Source organism: Nothoprocta perdicaria, unplaced genomic scaffold (genome assembly GCF_003342845.1).
Source record: "Nothoprocta perdicaria isolate Ctin4 unplaced genomic scaffold, notPer1 scaffold_2, whole genome shotgun sequence".
In the NCBI taxonomy this organism is placed as follows: Eukaryota; Metazoa; Chordata; class Aves; order Tinamiformes; family Tinamidae; genus Nothoprocta; species Nothoprocta perdicaria.
Window position 1 is genome coordinate 13,294,234 of NW_020455204.1, and position 17,963 is coordinate 13,312,196.

General features: G+C 38.3%; 1 protein-coding gene across 2 annotated transcripts in view; it reads right to left on the reverse strand.

Moving 5' to 3' along the window:
- TBC1D19 (TBC1 domain family member 19) overlaps nt 1-11,781 on the reverse strand; it is a 33,789-nt gene extending 22,008 nt beyond the window's left edge. The window contains exons 1-4 of one of the 2 annotated variants that reach the window (XM_026037735.1): nt 11,657-11,781; nt 4,945-5,017; nt 3,641-3,686; nt 2,708-2,783 (exon numbers count right to left, since the gene is read on the reverse strand). In XM_026037735.1, the coding sequence (XP_025893520.1) occupies nt 2,708-2,783; nt 3,641-3,686; nt 4,945-5,017; nt 11,657-11,755 (294 nt within the window). In that variant the 5' untranslated portion in view covers nt 11,756-11,781. Of the gene's footprint in view, nt 1-2,707; nt 2,784-3,640; nt 3,687-4,944; nt 5,018-11,067; nt 11,148-11,656 lie in introns of those variants that run through there. The other variant, XM_026037736.1, reaches the window with a different exon arrangement.
- Between the last annotated feature and the right edge of the window lie 6,182 nt (nt 11,782-17,963).

Here is a 17,963-nt window from a genome sequence, read left to right on the forward strand (position 1 = left end):
CTGCGAGTGTAAAACAAATTAACAAAAGTCCACATTTTTTAATTTCAGAATCCAACACTAACATTTCAGCCTTTATTAAACACTTCTAAGTAATAATTCTGCTGTTTTACAAGGTGGAGAGATTTAAGCTGTGCATCAAAAGTTGTAAGTATACTGAAGAGAATGGTAACTCAGAAAATACCAGAAATGTGAAACCATCTGATGCTTGAAAGTTGTAAACATTGCAATCTACATTTTTCAGGGAAAAGAGCTGTAGCGTTTTTCTGTCTAGGAAAGGTCTAACAGATCATAGGCTGAAGCCACTGCATCCACCAATGTATTTCAGCCCGAAGAAAGATCTCAAGAACACAATTAGAAAATATACCATAGGTTGCATTAATATTCAAGGATATGTAGATACTTATGGCAGTACTTTTTAGAAATTGGACAATAATACAATTATGTGAATAATATACATCACTATTATTCATTTTCATGAATGTTCCACCCTTTCCTATGGAGGTGCTTTACTGAAGAGAATATAAAATGCAAGTCTAGCTTTAATTATGAAAATTTTAATATCTATCCTTGAAAAATACAGGTTTTAATTATGGTTCTTTGAAAATAACTCCAATACTGATAATATAGCAAGTTGGTTTTCAGACAGTACAATCCTGCTTTCCAGAATTCTGAAGATGAGAAAAATTAATTAAAATAGGAAAGAATAAAGAAAATGTCAATTAGTTCTTAGCAATGGAAATAGAATCTTACATACTGTCTGTACATAATAAAAATAAATGCATTGTATAAAAAATGATTTTTTTATCAGGAGAAATTTTGTTGACGCTATCAAAATATTCTTTATTAACTGTGATGTTATAATGTTAAAGGACAAACAAGCTTAAAAAAATCAACTTACAAATAAAGGAAAAATAATTGTTTTTATAGGAAAAAGGATAATATTTCCATTCCTTTTCATAAGAAAGGGAAAATAATTGTATCAGTAGAAAAAAAATTTCTACTGATAAAACATGAATTAGATTTCTGATACCTAACAAATAAACTAGTGAGTTTCCACTTTTATTTTTATTATTTTATTATATGGGATATATTATATGGGATATACTGTATGGGATTTTATTATCCCAAAAGTATTAGCAAATTGTGTATTTTCATTTTGGCTGTTTGCAAATATTTTAAACAAATAAAAAAAGAAACAAACAAACAAAAAAAACCCCACAATTCCAATATGGTAACACTCGCTTTGGAAGCACTCACTTTGTTTTTTCTTTTTTTTTTTTTAAATGGTTATTGTTTCTTACCTAAAATAGTAGACAAATAAAACCTAGTTGTGATTAAACTGTCCTACTTAAACTGATCTGTTTTCTTATGAACTCACTACCTATACTGACAAGTTTGGTCTGAAAAGAAAAAGCTCACACTGTTTTAGGAAAATGTGATATTAACTGGATATTAAATATTTTGCAGCTATCACCATTATCAACAATTCCTTATGAAAAAAAGACTAACAGTTGTATTTTAAAACAGTTGTATATTAAACTGTATATTAAACAGTTGTATTTTAAAAAAAGATTTAGACAAGGAAATGGATACCTAAGAGCAAACCCTAAATTGGGCTATGAAACTTTGAAACACTTTAAGACAGGGCTTTTTCTATCCCTCCCTAATACACTGTGAAACTTGCCTCTTCTACACTAAAGTATCCGATACAACAAATATTGTATACTCTTTTATAAAAAAAAAAAACTGGGAAAACTGCATGAGATAAATCTATAAACACCTCTGTTTTCACAGTAGTCAACTGACTTGACTGACTATTTGGGGACACTGAATTGAGGCATTATGTTGCATGTCACAGAAGAAAAACTGCTTAATACAATATTTATCTCCAAATGCTAAAGATTTAAAGCATAGGACAACAAGGTAAGACACACTAGAATAAGCAACAATACAACTGAAAAAGTAACACAATTTGTTGAATAACTTGTAAAAGAATACCTCAATATATTTCAAAGCACGACTGATGTAAACTCAATTTTATCCTTACCTCAGATATTCTGAGATTGGTGATGCATATTTTTAAAGCATTTTTTAAATTTTCAAAGAGATTTTATTTATTTCAAATGGTATGTATTGACAAAACAATAAAACCAACAAAGTAAAAATATTCCTTTTCCCAACATCAAAATCCTCTTTTAATCTTTTCTAGTCTCTTTTTTCTTCTACAACAGTCCTTAAGCTCCTTAGCTCTAGATTTTCCTCTTCCTTTTCCATTTTTAATATTAAATATATCTTTTCTTCCTGAATATTCCTCTCTTTCTGCAGCTTCTTGTTCTTCACTGCTGAACTGCCTACCTGTATCACTTCAAAATAATTTTTTGTAGCCACAAGTGAACTCACCTATGCCTACAGGTTTTCCTCTTCCCAAGGGAAATTAATTCTGATCCTTGACACATTTCCCACTGTCTTTACTCTGTTATATTCACCTACTTACCACTACATCTTACTATAAACATTTTTCTTTCACGGTTGTAGAATTATCCTGACATTTTAAAATATATAAATATACACACATATAAAATTTCATTTATGTTAGCCTTGTTACACATATAATCACAAAAATTATAAAGCTTATTTTCCTAATCTCAAAAACCATAATAGTCTAACCAAAATTCTAATTAAAAAAATAAAAATGATGACAACCAACCTGTGCTTTCCTCATATAAGCTAATGGCTCTTTCATGTGCTCAGGAGGTGCTGCAGGATGACAGGGTGAAGGAAACCTTAAAGAGAGCAGAGTATACTTTAAATGTTCAGCTTTTTATTTTGTTTACTTAATGTCTTATTTGCCAAACTAAACATTTTTATGAAGTCCTTATAAAATAACACTGTGGATAATAATCAAAGCTAAAATAATAAAATATGCATTACATTTAAAAGCATTTTTCCCCTTATCCTTTACTATGAGCATGCACGTTTGAAGATACAAAAATATGCAAGCCTACTAATAACATTTTAACAAGAGTTGAGTATGTACCCGCACATTATGCCAAAATACAAAAGCTGGAAAAAGACTGGGTTTTTTTAAGCCTAATTTACACCCTACTGCTGCAAACCTCTTTCCAGTTATCGCCAAACATTTCAAAGCTGATTTTAACCACCTTGCAAATACACTTTCCAGAAGTCAAAGGGCTCTGTGCTCTGGATCATGTCCCACCAAGAGGAGCACTTATCTGTAAGACTAGAAATCTAAAATCTCAGTTTAAAGATCTCTTACTAATTATTACAATAAACATACGCAATGCTATCATTAACGTGAAAACAATTGGACTGCATTTGCAATAAATATCTCAGTTACACAAAATTACAATATGATGTCAACACCTTTGCTAGCACAACACAAATATGCCAAATAATTTCTTTATGTCTTCAAAATGCATTTGAACACAAAGTTTAGACTAGGATAGAAAAGAAAGCATGGCACTTGAAAAAACAGAAATGGAGCAGGCACTCTTGGTATGACAGATACATTTAAGATCTTGCAGTCAGTAGTAACACATCACATTCCTATATAAACACAGAAATTAAAAGTAAATCATGCAAATACAACTTATTTAAGAGAAATACTGAATAAACTCACACATTGAGTTCACTATAAACTGCATTCTGAAGCTTCTTTTCCCAACCTGTAAAATAAAAAAATCCAGTAGACAACTTTTACTGAAATAATACATGTTAAAATGGCTTTTTTGGAACATAAACTAAAGTGTGGTTATTCATTTGAGGGGCCATAATCTCCCGCCCTGCTGCAATTTATATCTACCTAGTGGACAGACAAGAAGAGACCTAATTAAGGCAGGAAAAACAATAGAAAAAAAGCTGACATCTACATAAAGGTTGAATATCTTGTAATTCTGTCCACTATTTAAATCATTACAAAGTAGCTTGGATTATATTATACACTATTTTTCAAAACCATCATGTTTACTAAACCAACCATAAATTTTAATAGACACAATTTTTTCGTGGTAATTATGAATCTTCGAGTACTAGACAGTGACATTTTAGAGTTACATAGCCCACAGCTTCCAAAAAAATGGAAGCTGACTAAAGGTAAAATTTTTAAGAGTACCTCCTTGACACAGAAGGCTAATTTCCATTTTGAAAGTGGCTAAGCTCTTACATCATACAAAAAAAAAAAAAAAAAAAAAAAAAAAAAAAAAAAAAAACCCACAGGATCTTAATTTTATAAAGTGATAAAATCACTTCTTTAAAAGGTATGGTTTGCAAAATGCTGCTGGACTCCACTGAGATCTGGCTGAAAAAATAAAGATTATGTCTCAGTTGCTCAAAGCGATAGTAGGTTTAATTATTTAATTTCACTAGATTTACTGGAAACTGTAACCTACAACCTTTCTTCTATGGAACCACTTTTATACAAAAGAACAAGACAAACCATTAATTGAAGCAGAGGGTATGTCAGATTCAAAATTATTAAACTGTGACATTGTTATAAAATGATATCTTCTCCATTTATAAAATGCAAAAGCCAGTAAGAAACTTAGTCCTCTGTCAGGATTATATTCACAAATGTTGATTTTAAGTTACACATGTATATATTTAATTGTAGTTAATTAATCATGTCATTTTTGCATTACAAAACATTATAAATTTTACCCTCAGTGGGTATTTTAAACATAACCCACGGAAAGTGTCCGAGTTTGCCAAGTTCTCAAAATCTGTAGGATATGCACTGGAACACATGTACTCCATAACCGGGAATTATCGGATATCTGCCTCTGGCTGCTGTCAGTGTCAAGACACTGTGCTACGTGAACTACTGTTTTTGACCATGAATAACACTTATGTTATCAGAAAGATCTATAATTATACATGAAAGCATCAATTCCTCCCCAATCGCTACTGAAATGAAGCATTACAAACCTGACGTCTTCAGAAAATCCCTAATGTCTTCTTTCAGTGATTCCAGTTTAACCTCTGGCTTGTGTAAGCTAACCTAATATTAAAAATAAACAACCAAAACATAAATAGTCATAAAATATTAATATTAAATATAACATTAATGAAAACAATATGTTTAAAATAAAAAAGCATTAATAAAAATAAATAAATAAGCATCAAGAAAGCACTAAAAAGAATGTAAACTGCATTTTAAGTTATGAAATAAGAAATATACAGGATTATTATTACACATACTTAAAGCAAATTGTTCCTTATTACCTTGAGGGTAGTAACTGCAGCCATAAAAAGAGCCAACAGTTTCCTCCCTAGATGCCATTGGTTTTAAAAGAGTGATAAAAGCTGAAAGGGAGGAAAGGTGGAGAGGAAGAGAAGGGTGGGTAGTAGCTGCTGGCAGATGCACTTAATATTCTGAGCAAGCACCCTGCATCCTTGGCACAAGTGTCAGACTCTTCATATTTCAGGATTCAGACAAATACTCAAAGTCACTCACTGTATTCCTGACACGAGCATCACCCTGAAAATGTTCCACAATCTCTCACTTAAGAGAGTGTTCCCCCCCGCCAAGTCCTACCGTCTCGTTTGGACTGACTTACATGGCCCGTCAGGCTGAGCTGACTTTTTTCCCCCTGCAACACACTGGTTTTGTACCCTCTTCTGCAGAAAGTAACATATTTTGAACTAGACAGATAATGTCTTTCTTTTCCCGAGGGATGTTGGTGCACAGGGTGGTGATAATTGAACACTGGCTTTTTGGGTAAGTACGGCTGATGTTAATGCCAAGGGCAGCAAGGAGCTCTCCTGCAGGGCCCGGGACACGTGCTCCATTAATCCTCCATAGGAATGCAGGAGAAAACCTCCCAAGAGCAACTCACTGACAGATGATGAACCGCAGCTACAGAAAAGCTTTACAATCTAGTAAAAAGTTGCCTTTAATAAAGGCAACGTGCAAGACGTGACAAAAGTGGTGAGACGAGACCAGTACTTTAATTCTCTGTTGTTCACACTGTTGCAAAATCTGGGATTTTCTGGCTCGCTGAGGAGGGTCTGGCACCGAGGCCCCTTTCTTGCCATGGCTTCCTGGAAGGGCTGGGAACTGCCTTGGCACCACAAGGGGCAGGAGGGATAGAGGAGGTCAGGCACGCAGAGAGCGGCACCATTGTCACTGTCAGGGCAATTCACAGGCACAGGAGTGCCCTGTGAATGGCCACCCCCAACAGAACGTGTTTCCCAAACTGCAGAACAAAAAACTCACAGTGACACCTCAGAATGCAGCAAGATGGGGCTCAAAAAGAGAGGGACCGCTCCTCGGGTAGCGCCGTCTCCAGGGATGACAGTAGCTCATGGCCTCCACCACTTACCTCCACGTCTTTATATCCACTTACTTAGTCAAGTTGTATTTCATTACCACTAGCTCTGCTGTAGAAAAAAATATTAAGTACTTTGGCAGGGTTTGTGTGTTGTAAACCACTTTATGCAATGCACTGACAAAGTATAGTTGCGTTTTCATTCCCTATGTTTTTTGGTAGAATGAAGAACACGTTGACAAAATTTTACTTGCATAAAAAGCATCGCTAGGATTTATACTGATAAAAATGCCTTGCTGAAAGTCTTTGGGGAAGAAACACCTTGATGAGATTTGTCCTGATGAACTGAATTAATTTCCTGCATCACTGAAGAGCACACAAGCACAACTGCAGATTTCAATTTCCATATGTACATCTTGATGAAAGGGGTATTTTTCTCTTCACCTGATACTATCAGGAGCCTATTGCAAGCCAGGTAAGAGGGAGTAAACAATGGAAGGGAACAACCCACGACGGGCCAGGAAGATACTCTCATGGGGAATCCTGACGTTCAGGCTCAGTCAGGGCATGCCAGAATCCTAAAAGGACAGGGATTCATTAAGCAACAATTAATGCTTTTAAAATAAGTACTTATGTTTAACAGTTTCCTTTGCAGCATGAATGTTCTTACAGAACCTCTAAGGTTCACGAGTTGGGTGTACAAGTTGAAACTGTTCCAAGACTTGCAAAATTCTGTCAAGCCTTCTCAAAGTTGGCTAAGGTACCGCTAGCAAACCTTCGTACTTATATTCCATGTAAATCTTCTTCATTTTTAACTTTGGTAAGGAAGCCTGTTGTAATGTGGGCAGTGACCATTATGAGTTATACTCTACCTATATACAGAAAATGCAGAGAACCAGCACGAGCTGCACTGCGAGCAAAAGGATGGCACAGACTAGTCTCAAGCGCTCCCAATGGGCCCTGCTGGCATGAACTGCTTCAAGGGACGCACCTTTTGTTCCGACACAGCCAGTCCCACACACAATTTTATATAACCTAAATATTTTTAAAGGCTACCTGCCATCCTCCCATTGGTTCTTCATTTTTATTTTTTATTTTGGGATAAGTGTGTACATTGTCTCTGGATTTGACACTGTTCATTCTGCACAAGTCCCCACCAGTTTTGGGTTTTAACTCTATTATTTCCCAAATTAAAACAAAGAACACTTCCCTAAATACAGTTCTAGTTTAACAGAACTAAGCTCAATGAAAGATAAGAAGAAAAGATACTTTGTTTTCATAAACTCCATGGTACCATAGCTAGATTTCCTAAGGATCCAGAAGACTTGTTTAAATCCACATCAGCTATGTCTAGGCTACTTCAATCACAACTGTTTTGACACAGACATTCCCTATATGTTTAATTTAAAATACTACAAATAGGAAGGAGTGGTTCTGGTTTCATTTTATACATTTCTTTACAGAAAGGGGAATAATTCTGAGCATGACTAAACCAAGTTCACCAAGCATAAAGCTTCAATCATGTTGGCATTTTTCCAATGCTTGTGCAGTTCTACAGGAATTACACTAAGGGAAAAAGTATTGTGGACTTTCTTACAGAAGCAAAAGTGATCTAGCATGTGAGGCAAAAAGTTTACAATTAGTCTCAGAGAGGTAAACAATTTCAACTGTGATATTCTCCCACAATATGAGAGTCGTGTTTTAATAATGTCATTTTGATGTTTCATTCTCCTAAGTTTTCTTTGTCTATAACATTAATCTTGTAAATAAGCTACACACATGCAAGGTAAAACATATAAATTCACCATTACTAGAAGATCATCTGTAAATCAAGTTTGCTTTGCTTCTGAACTCCCTAATCCGCTCAATGTATTCCCAACTTCCCCCAACTGTGCTGCAAATGGTTCCACAAAGCCATTTAGACAGAGCTCGAGCCCTATTAGGAGGGGACAGTAAGTCCATTGTTATACACAACACGTGACTAGGAATTGTTAATTCTCTGTCATGACTCATGAACCTACCTTTATTTGCTAAATTATATTAAATAAATGTTACCTTTTGCACAAATCTAAATTTCATCCTCTATTTAAATGAGGACTAATCCTTTTTTTTTTTTTTTCTGCTGGAGAAAAACGTCACGAAAGTAATATCCTCAGCTCTGCTGCAGTCTGTTCAGCCTGTTCTACACAAATTACTACAAGGCGTTTAGCTGCCCTCCCTTTAGAAACACATATTCAACAAGCATCAATCCTAGTGTGGCCACACAAGGTCCTTCCCCAGTTTGTGCCACTGGAAGCCTTGTGAAAACCCCTACCTCTCCTCTTGATTAATCTTTTCCTTTCATCCTTTTTAGTACTAGCCCCAGGTATATTCAAAGACTGATCACAGAGGCTTCCTCTCTGGACTATTGTTTTAATCATGTCATATCGTAGAATAACTCCTCACCACAGCTTGTTTGGACCTTTAAGTATCACACAAAAACTTCAACTGTCTGCAAAATATTTTTTTTCTCTCCCACCTCCATATTAACTTCAGAAAGAGAAGATCAGGATAAAATGATAAGGCAAAACTTTGGGTGCGAACTTGCACTGAAAGCTGTGACTGAAGGAATAAGATCAAGTTTCTCCACAGATACTCCAATAACCTCAATATCATTCCTACCTTTTGAAAAAGCTAATATCTAATTTTATTTTGCTTCTCTGTAAGAAACAAAATATACCCAGTTTTCTTTGAAACACAGTACAAAATAAAAGCTACGTCCAGAAGAAATGGCGGGCACATTTATACTCTTCTCTGAGTTAATTTCTTTTTCTTTTTTTTTTTTTTTTTAATATTATTATTATTAACTGCAGGCACATTATCAAAAGTCAACCTTAGAATTCACCCTGGCGTTTATTTTCCAAATCTTAACAAACATGTGAGACTACATCCACCTCATTCTCTGCACAACAACATGATTACTTACATGATATCCACAAGGATCCATAGATTACTTGGTACCCATTGCTAACCTATGCCAGCAAATCATTTGGTACCATGTCAAACTTATTTCCTAGGACTAATTGCAGTCTTTGATACTAACTCAGGCTCTTGGTAAGTACCCAAAATAGCACTGACGTAAACAGCTCATAATCAGGAGACTACAAATCAGTATTCTGGTTAATATTAATATAATGATCGCTAGACTCAGCACACACAAGAACTTCCGCAAACTATTTTATAGACCTATTTTGACTTCCACGTTTCAGAGATGTTAAACATATTTGAAGTATAAAGAACATATAAAGATGATGTCTGTTTCTACATTAACAGATAACCAGCATCCTTCTAAAAGTAAACTATAATTACTGTATAAATATCCAAAGCAACAAGTAAGTTTCATCCTGATGCGCTGCCTTAACAGCATTCTCAATATATCATAAATATGCTTCTTAAAAAAGCCTAAATTGACTAAAATGAGATCACCTGGAGGTCAATAATGTGACAAGTCCAGGCTAAATGTTCTGTTCAGAAACTGAATGTTAGCTAGGAGATGCAAGAACAAACCATGGTCTGATGACAAGCAGGAGTTCTGGTGTGATGTGGAAGAGCAGCAAGATTTCCCGTCTCATAATGCAGTTTCTGAGACACTCCACACATCTCTGGATGGATCAAGCACTAATTACAACAAAATTCATAAACTAAGAGCTGTGTAGAGTTGATAAAGACTGAAACAAATACCAGGAACTCAGGAGAGGGCTTTTGCAACTTCACAGTACAGCACCAACAGACTATATACTGCAGTAGCGTACACACTACACAAGCACGAAAAATAAAACAAGAACCCTACATTGTGCATGAATGCACAAGAATGCATGCAAAGTCTCTACAAAAAAATCAGGACCAAGTGGAATAATATGGATTCTGGACAAACAGGATGTACATATGGCCCTATTAAACTGTGACCCAAAAAAGAAGATCCTCCTGAATGAGAAATCTTCTAGTTGGGGCCTCTCCTCATTTTCCAGCCTTTTAGATCTATTGATTTTATGTTCTATTACAAACTTTTCAAACACCTAATCTACGAATCAATATTCATCTTTTCCATGTTTTTTATTTTCCTTCCTCTTCCCTTTGTTTTCACACGACTGGAACAGCCTTCCAACCTAGGCTAAACACTCAGCCCACTAAACCCTTTCATCTCCTCCAAGAAATGTGAAAACCACCACTGTTTCACAAGGCAGATCTGGCTGTGGTCGCAGTCCATCGGTTACCCTTAGGCTTGGGGATTATACACAGGGTTTCTGCCTGCGCTGAACAGGCACTGACCACTGCTGGAGTCCCGGAGGTTGCTCAGCCACGGAGCTGTCACCGCAGACACGGGGCACAACCCGCGGAGCACTGCAGGGCCCCTCAGATCGCTCCCGCGCTGGGGGAGAGACAGGACCCACCAGTGCCCTGCGAACACCCTGCCAGCTCCGGATGGCCCCGAGCTCCGTGGCCTGCGAAGCTACAAACTAAGGGATCCGGCCTAACAAAGGAGAAACAAGTGAATAACACCAGAAGGGTGCGTACACATGCTCTGCTTTCTTCAGTAAAACAGCTGTTAAGAGAGCCTTGTTCTTTAACCCCATTGCTGCCTTTGTTTAGGACAAAGGCTTGAATTTGATTTCTCTGTACCTCGTATGAGACCATCTACTTGGGCTGCTGAATTCCCTCTCACTTGGTAGAACCTGAAATCTAAACCCCTCCGTAATTCCCGCCTCCCCCCCGGCCCCAGTTTAAACCCAGAGCCACACACCTTTGCTCCTTTGTGTATTTAGGGAGCAGCCAGCCAAGATGGGAGCAAGAGCAGCCACGTCGATGACAGCACCTGGCCTGCCACAGCCAACGCTGACACCAAGCTGCTTCACACACTAACGGGCTCTTTAGGGACATTCAGAGAACAAGCCTGCATGTTTCTATTAAATACTAAGAAAAAAAATACAGTAATTAACTTAACTGACATTCTACCTATTAAAAATCAATCTGTACAGTTGTAATAGGTTTTCCAATTAAGTGCGAAAAGAACTCAAGTCATATAAAAAGCTGCTATTTGATAACATCAGACACAAAATGTTTCCGAAGTGCCCACTAACGGCCGTAACGCCACCGTTAGGAGGGCCACCCAACCTGCAAGGAGCCTCCTGCGAGCCCCCCGAGGCAGGGCGGGCCCGGGGCGGGCAGGCCCGTCCCAGGCAGGGGCCGTTCGGACCGGAGCCGTGCCCGGCTGCCAGCCTGAACCACGGCCAGGCCGACACCCGCCGCCCGCCAAGGCCCCTTCCCAGCCTCCCTGCGCAGGACAGCGCGGCCACGGCAGGAACCACCGCGGGCGCCGGGCCGGGGCTCACCCGGGCCTGCCGCTCCAGCTGCGAGTGGAGGCTGGAGCCGCGGAGCCGCTGCACGACGCGCGCGATGGTGAGAGACAGCCCGCCCTCCGCGTCCACCATGGCCGCGCCGCCCGGACCGCCTTCGCCGCCGCACCCCCGCGGCCGTTACCACGCAACCGTGGGGCAGGGGCAGTGCCGCGGCGGCTTCCGGGCGGAAACGTGGCCCCCTCGGCAGGGTTCCTCCCCGCGCTTCCTGCATGGTTGCGCGCGCAGCTTCTGGTCCCATTTGCCTTGGTGGGGAAAAGGGCTCTGTAGAGAACGTGTGATTTTATTTTATTTTATTTTACTTTATTTTATTTTATTTTATTTTACTTTATTTTATTTTATTTTATTTTATTTTATTTTATTTTATTTTTATTTATTTATTTTTTACAATGCCCAGAATCCAGAGGGGGATCAGGGCTAAAAATTATTTAACCAAGCGTAGGGCAGTCTTAGGAAATGGCTTGTGCTCAACCCAGGTGCTGAGGAGAGGAGGCAAATCAAGTGCCCCGTTGTGTGGCAGTGCCTGGACATCTGGCCTGGATTACACCAGTCTTCTGTCAGTTCCATGCTTAAATACACATACAGAGCTAACTGATAACCTGCACTGATTTTGTTTTGCATTTTCATGTGAGTTAGAGCTCAGATTTTACAATCCCCAGGGATAAATTAAACAGCTTGAACACCTCCTTAAGAAGTTAGCGAGGGAGGAAGAGGGAGGAAGCAGCCCCTGGGCTGCTGGTGTGCAAGGGGATGGCACGGTTAGCGGCGCACGGGCTTTTCTCTCTGAATTGGGCAGCAAGGAGATACTTCGATACTTCCCCAGCTAAACGGGTGCATGAAGCCCCGAGTTTGGTGCCTTGGGCTGTGTGGTTCTGAGCAGGACGGGCGCCTCACATGGGCCATGGTGCCGCACACCGCCCAAGGCCCCCCACCTCTGCCCGGACACTCCTGGTACCCCCTGGGTCATCAAAACAGAGGCGAAAACTAGTGATGTCAGCTGCGGATCATTAATTCCCTACAGCCCTCTATCTCTGCTCCAAATCTGTGCTCGTTTCTTACCTTTCTCACGTGCTCATCCATCATTCCTTTCGTTCTCTGCTTTCCAGGCTTTTTTTCCCCACTGTTTCCCTTCCTCCCATGCACTAGGTTTTCCTCTGTCAGTCATGCCTCTAACAGAACTAAAACATTTCTTGTAAATGCCAGTCAAAGCGAAAAACAAGGGGATAAAAAGAGAATCTTTGCACTATCTCCTCCAGCACCTGTGTAACCTTACCATGCCTAGTTGTGAAATTCAGTGTTAAGTGCAAGCCTCTTTGCTGCTGCCTTACAAGGAGCATACCACACTGCAGCCTGTGAAATACGGAGTCATTTAAAAAAATATTCCTTAAATAACAGGCATTGGCAGAATTACCAATGTGAATGGTGCTTTCTTTAGCCTTGCCCTCTTGGATCACATGACTAGTTTAATTTTGTTTAGGTGATAAGTGTCTGGCAATTACTGCTTTGTCTTTGTGACTTTGTGACTTACTTTTAAATTACAAGTTAGCAACCAAAGTACAGTGAATATATGCCTACGGTGAACATAGGCTTACAATGCCCAGTACCACATACCAAAGGTACCTTTCTGGGACTAGATACCTTTTTCTTTTCCTCCTCTCCTCTCCTCTCCTCTTCTCTCCTCTCCTCTCCTCTCCTCTCCTCTCCTCTCCTCTCCTCTCCTCTCTCCTCTCTCCTCTCTCCTCTCTCCTCTCTCCTCTCTCCTCTCTCCTCTCTCCTCTCTCCTCTCTCCTNTCCTCTCTCCTCTCTCCTCTCTCCTCTCTCCTCTCTCCTCTCCTCATGTGTGTTTATTTATTTTATTTCTTATTTTCCTTTACCACATCCCCCTGAACACATTAGCTCTTCCCCACCCTTTCCTCATTTCCATTTGCACTTTCAGTGCTCTCAAATGTTACACCTTCAAGATTCTGCCATTAGTTATAACCGGTGCTGGTGTCTCAACTGTTCGGTATTAATCTGCCACTGCAGGTCTGGAAAGTATCAGGAATTTGGCAAAGGAAAGTAAAAATTGCATAGTCAGTACCTGATATATTTTCCCCTCTAATCTCTCCCTCCACTGGTTTCCCCTCTTGTGGACTTGGGGTTGAGAAAAGAAGAGGATACAAAGCAACAGATAATTAACACCGTCATTTTTAAGGTCTCCTGAGGCAAAATGCATTTTAATGCTTCCAAATTATTCTGGAGATGAGTTTATTTCCTGGAATGCAAAATGAGTGACTAAAGTGAAGAGGTGTCCAAAGGAAGCACTAAGTGCCTGAAAGTGTGGCATTTTTTCCATAGCTGCACTAAGAAACAGGGCTATCACCGAAGAGGGAGGTTGCTGTGTGTAACATCATAGTGCATGAAGGAAAATTATTTTTAATAGGTTGTTCAAATGGTTCTTCTGTGATCACTGACCTAAGGGATACAAGAGATTTGCCACATACTGTTAGGGAGCTGCTCAGGAGTTCCTTTGGGAATTGGGTATGTCGTGTTTCTTGTGACACCAGGACATGACTCTTCACTGCTAGCAGAAATTCACATGTGAAATGAGATTTTAGGTTGAAATAACTAGATGGAAATAATATTTAGGTGGAAATAACTCCCTGAATTTCTCATCCGAGCAGGCTCGGTCACAGAAGTGTGTATTCAATCCTCTGCTCGGCGTGCTCATTCTTTCCACTAGACTAAATTAAATTAACCATGAATCTTAGTTTTGGCCCAATCCTGCAAAAATGTCCTTATCACATCCACTAGTTCAATCATGTAATCGGACCACAATATGCTGCTAGCACTTGATTGCACAGAGAATTTTAACAAAATATACAAAATATACAATATACAAAATATACAAAGAGAAGAAAAAGAATTTCTGTCAGTGTCTTGTCCTCATCAATTCTAAACTTTATTCAAATGTCTGCTCAAAAAGTGACAACCTATTTTGATAAGTTTCAATACTTTATTTAGAATAACCAGTTCCTGTAGAGTAATGAGATTTTTTTGCTCTAATACCGCTGATGCAATCTGAAGAATGTAGGAAGCTTAGATAATGTAGCTTCACTTATCAGGGCAGAAAACAGCTCTTATTGCAGACTATTGTTCATGAAAAGTAATATATTTTATCTAACAGATGGCTGAACTTGAGAGCTAGGCTTCACTACCAGTGACGCCAAGGATCATCAGTCTTGTTTCAGGAGTTTCTCATCACTTCAGTTCTTCATTTTAGGTAATTTCCTACCAGACCTTGGCTTTCCACAGGTATAAGCCTTCCTGGAAATGATCGTGTAGCTCAAGTCCTAATATCTATTAGTAGTTCTTCTTAATAGCGCTGCTGAGTCATAACAACAACACTGAGTCATCAGGCATGTGAAGCAAATAACATCAAGCAAGCCCCTGATTTTTCTGCTATTACTAGTTTTATTCCCTCTTTCCTGTGTTTTATTATTAACCAAAACAAATTAGGTCTAACAAATTTAAAACAAATTTAAATTCTCATGTGTATATTTATCATGCCTATTAAGAAATTATTATGCAGTTATGGGATCTCATAGGGTACAAAAGGAATGAAGTCTTGGTCTAGAACAATATGGAGGAAAATTATTTCCTAAATAACAAATATAATTTCTGTACAGAGTGGTATAGAGTGCATACTTTATGTATGGCATATATTTTATATCGTAGATTTAATCTACACCTTCACCTATCTATCTGCAAGTCTCCGGAAATTTACACAATTATTGTATGTATTCAGATTTTTAAAAAATTATGCTTCAGCATCAGAAAAGCAGCCATTTCACCCAGGATGCATAACTACTTCTTTTGAAGTACTTGGGATCTTTAAACAACCAGTCAGTAAGCAAGAAATCAATTAAAAGATCTCCCTCAGAATCCACTCTTAGTTAACATCTTTAGATCAGAGTTTATTAGGCCATAGATACACACAGGGAGATTGTGTCTTGCGTCTTCAAGCCTATTGATTTCAGTGAGGTGAAATGATATAAATAAAAGCAGAACTTGGGTTTTGTTTGTGACAGGAATTACACAGGATCACCGAATCACAGAATGGTTGAGGTTGGAAGGGACCTCTAGAGATCATCCAGTCCAACCCCCTGCTCCAGCAGGGACACCTGGAGCACGGGGCGCAGGGTGGCATCCAGGTGGGTTTGAAGACCTCCAGAGAAGGAGACTCCACAGTCTCCCTGGGCAGCCTGTGCCAGGGCACTCCTTTCCTTAGAACTATCTAAAAATCATATAGAGTGTTGTAATTCTAGACTTAGTATTTTGAAACTATGATTTTCCACATTATTATAGTAATACTCAATATTGTATAATAATAACTTTTGGGTGCCATATCCTATTCACAGAATCACCAAATGGTTGAGGTGAGAAAGGACCTCTGGAGATCATCTTTCCAGCAAGTTTTGAGTATCTCCAAAGAAGGAGACTGCACAGCTTCTGTGGGTGACCTGTTCCAGTGCTCTGTCACCCTCACAGTCAAGAAATTTTTCTCACATTCAGGTGGAAGCTCCTGTGCTTCAGTTTGTCCCATCACTGGCCACCACTGAAAGTAGTCTGACCCCATTCATTATAGCAGGGTTTTTTTTCTTCTATTGGAAAATGTAATAAATATTTTAAGGAGGTCTGTTGCATCTTTTTTTCACTGCCTGGAAAATATATGACTTAGCACAGTATACATTTCAGTATACATGGCAAGTCTTCAGCAATCAGTAGGTCACCTGGAATACATTATTAGTATCTAAATCATAGCATTTGTCTCTTTAGTCATTAGGAAGTATAGCTTCACTGGAGACTTAGCAGAATAAGGTTCCCTGTCATATCAATTTCAGGTAATTATTATTCCTCTGATTATGACGATGACAATTAAAGAGGATCTATCATTTTTCCAGAAACCTTTTTCATTTTGAAAGATTAGTAGGCTGATAGTTTCCTTTTAAAAGGAAACTGGTTTCAAATACAAGAATAAGCCAAGAGAATAAGGATGCTTTTTTTTTTTTTTTTCCTAATTCTTTCCCGATGATTATATGCTTAGAAGATATCCACATGCAGTAACTGTAACTGAAGAAGCACTATAGTTTGGACCACAGGATTCCTCACTTCCACTACTAGGATTTTGCAGTTACCCTTTATCATTAAAGCCAAACTTCCTATTTTTTCTGATTAAAAAAATTTAAAAAGCTAGAAATGTGAGTTAGATAAACAACAAAATGGAAAGACTGAATGAGCTGAACCTAAACAGAACCTGCTTGAATTCCCCACAGTTTTTTCTCCACTGATGGTGCCCTTCTTTCCTTGTACGGAAAAATGCTTTATGCCATCGAAAGGGAGCTCATGGCACTGAATAAATATCTTAACCAACTATGGAATACAGTCTCATCTGATAGATCTCAGGCCATGGCAGAGACCTGAAGAAACCTCTATTGCAATACTTGATAATTGTCCTGTCTTAGTCCCAAAGAGATTAAGTCAAAAGATAAAACTGAGTTCTAGTTTCTAAACAAAGTTGCTCCCATTTTATGTACATGGTTAGTTTATAAGAAATATGCTGGCAGAAAACAGTTTCAAAGATTGAGTACTAGTGTTTTCTTTTACAAGAACTGATGTGTATAGATATATCTATTTGCACCACCACTTTTTTCTTAAACAGCATTAATTCTGTAAAACCTTGAAAACTTAGTAACTTATCAGACAAAAAAGTACAACTGTGTCTAAGCATTTTAAATATAACAGTATTGCATATGACCTACCACCTATGTCATGATCTGATTTTTTAGAACTGATCTGAATATTTCCTTCAGAATCCAAATTTAAATTTACAGTGTCCTATATATAAGGCCTTGTGAAGAAGATATTCTAGCACAACATGATTCAGTTAAACATGATTCAGTTAAACAGTTAATGAAATAAATTGTTTTCTCTGTTTTGCCAGAGCATCACAACTTGACTTTCAATAAAACTTCAATGAGCAATCATTTAGAATTAAGTGAAGACTCTTTGGGAAGTCTGCCTTTAGGAGGTATAAAATTTCAGCTGGCATTTCTGGTTTCCTTTAAAAATAAAATTCTGACATTTCTGGCTTTCTTAACTGAAACCTAAATTTAATTCAAAGAGATAAACTCACCGATACTTTGTGGTTTGAGAAAGATTATAACTTCTGGTACGATGAGGTCTAAAACCAGTCTGAGCAAGAGTAGAATGTGGAGGCATTCCACTAGCTATAACTTACAAT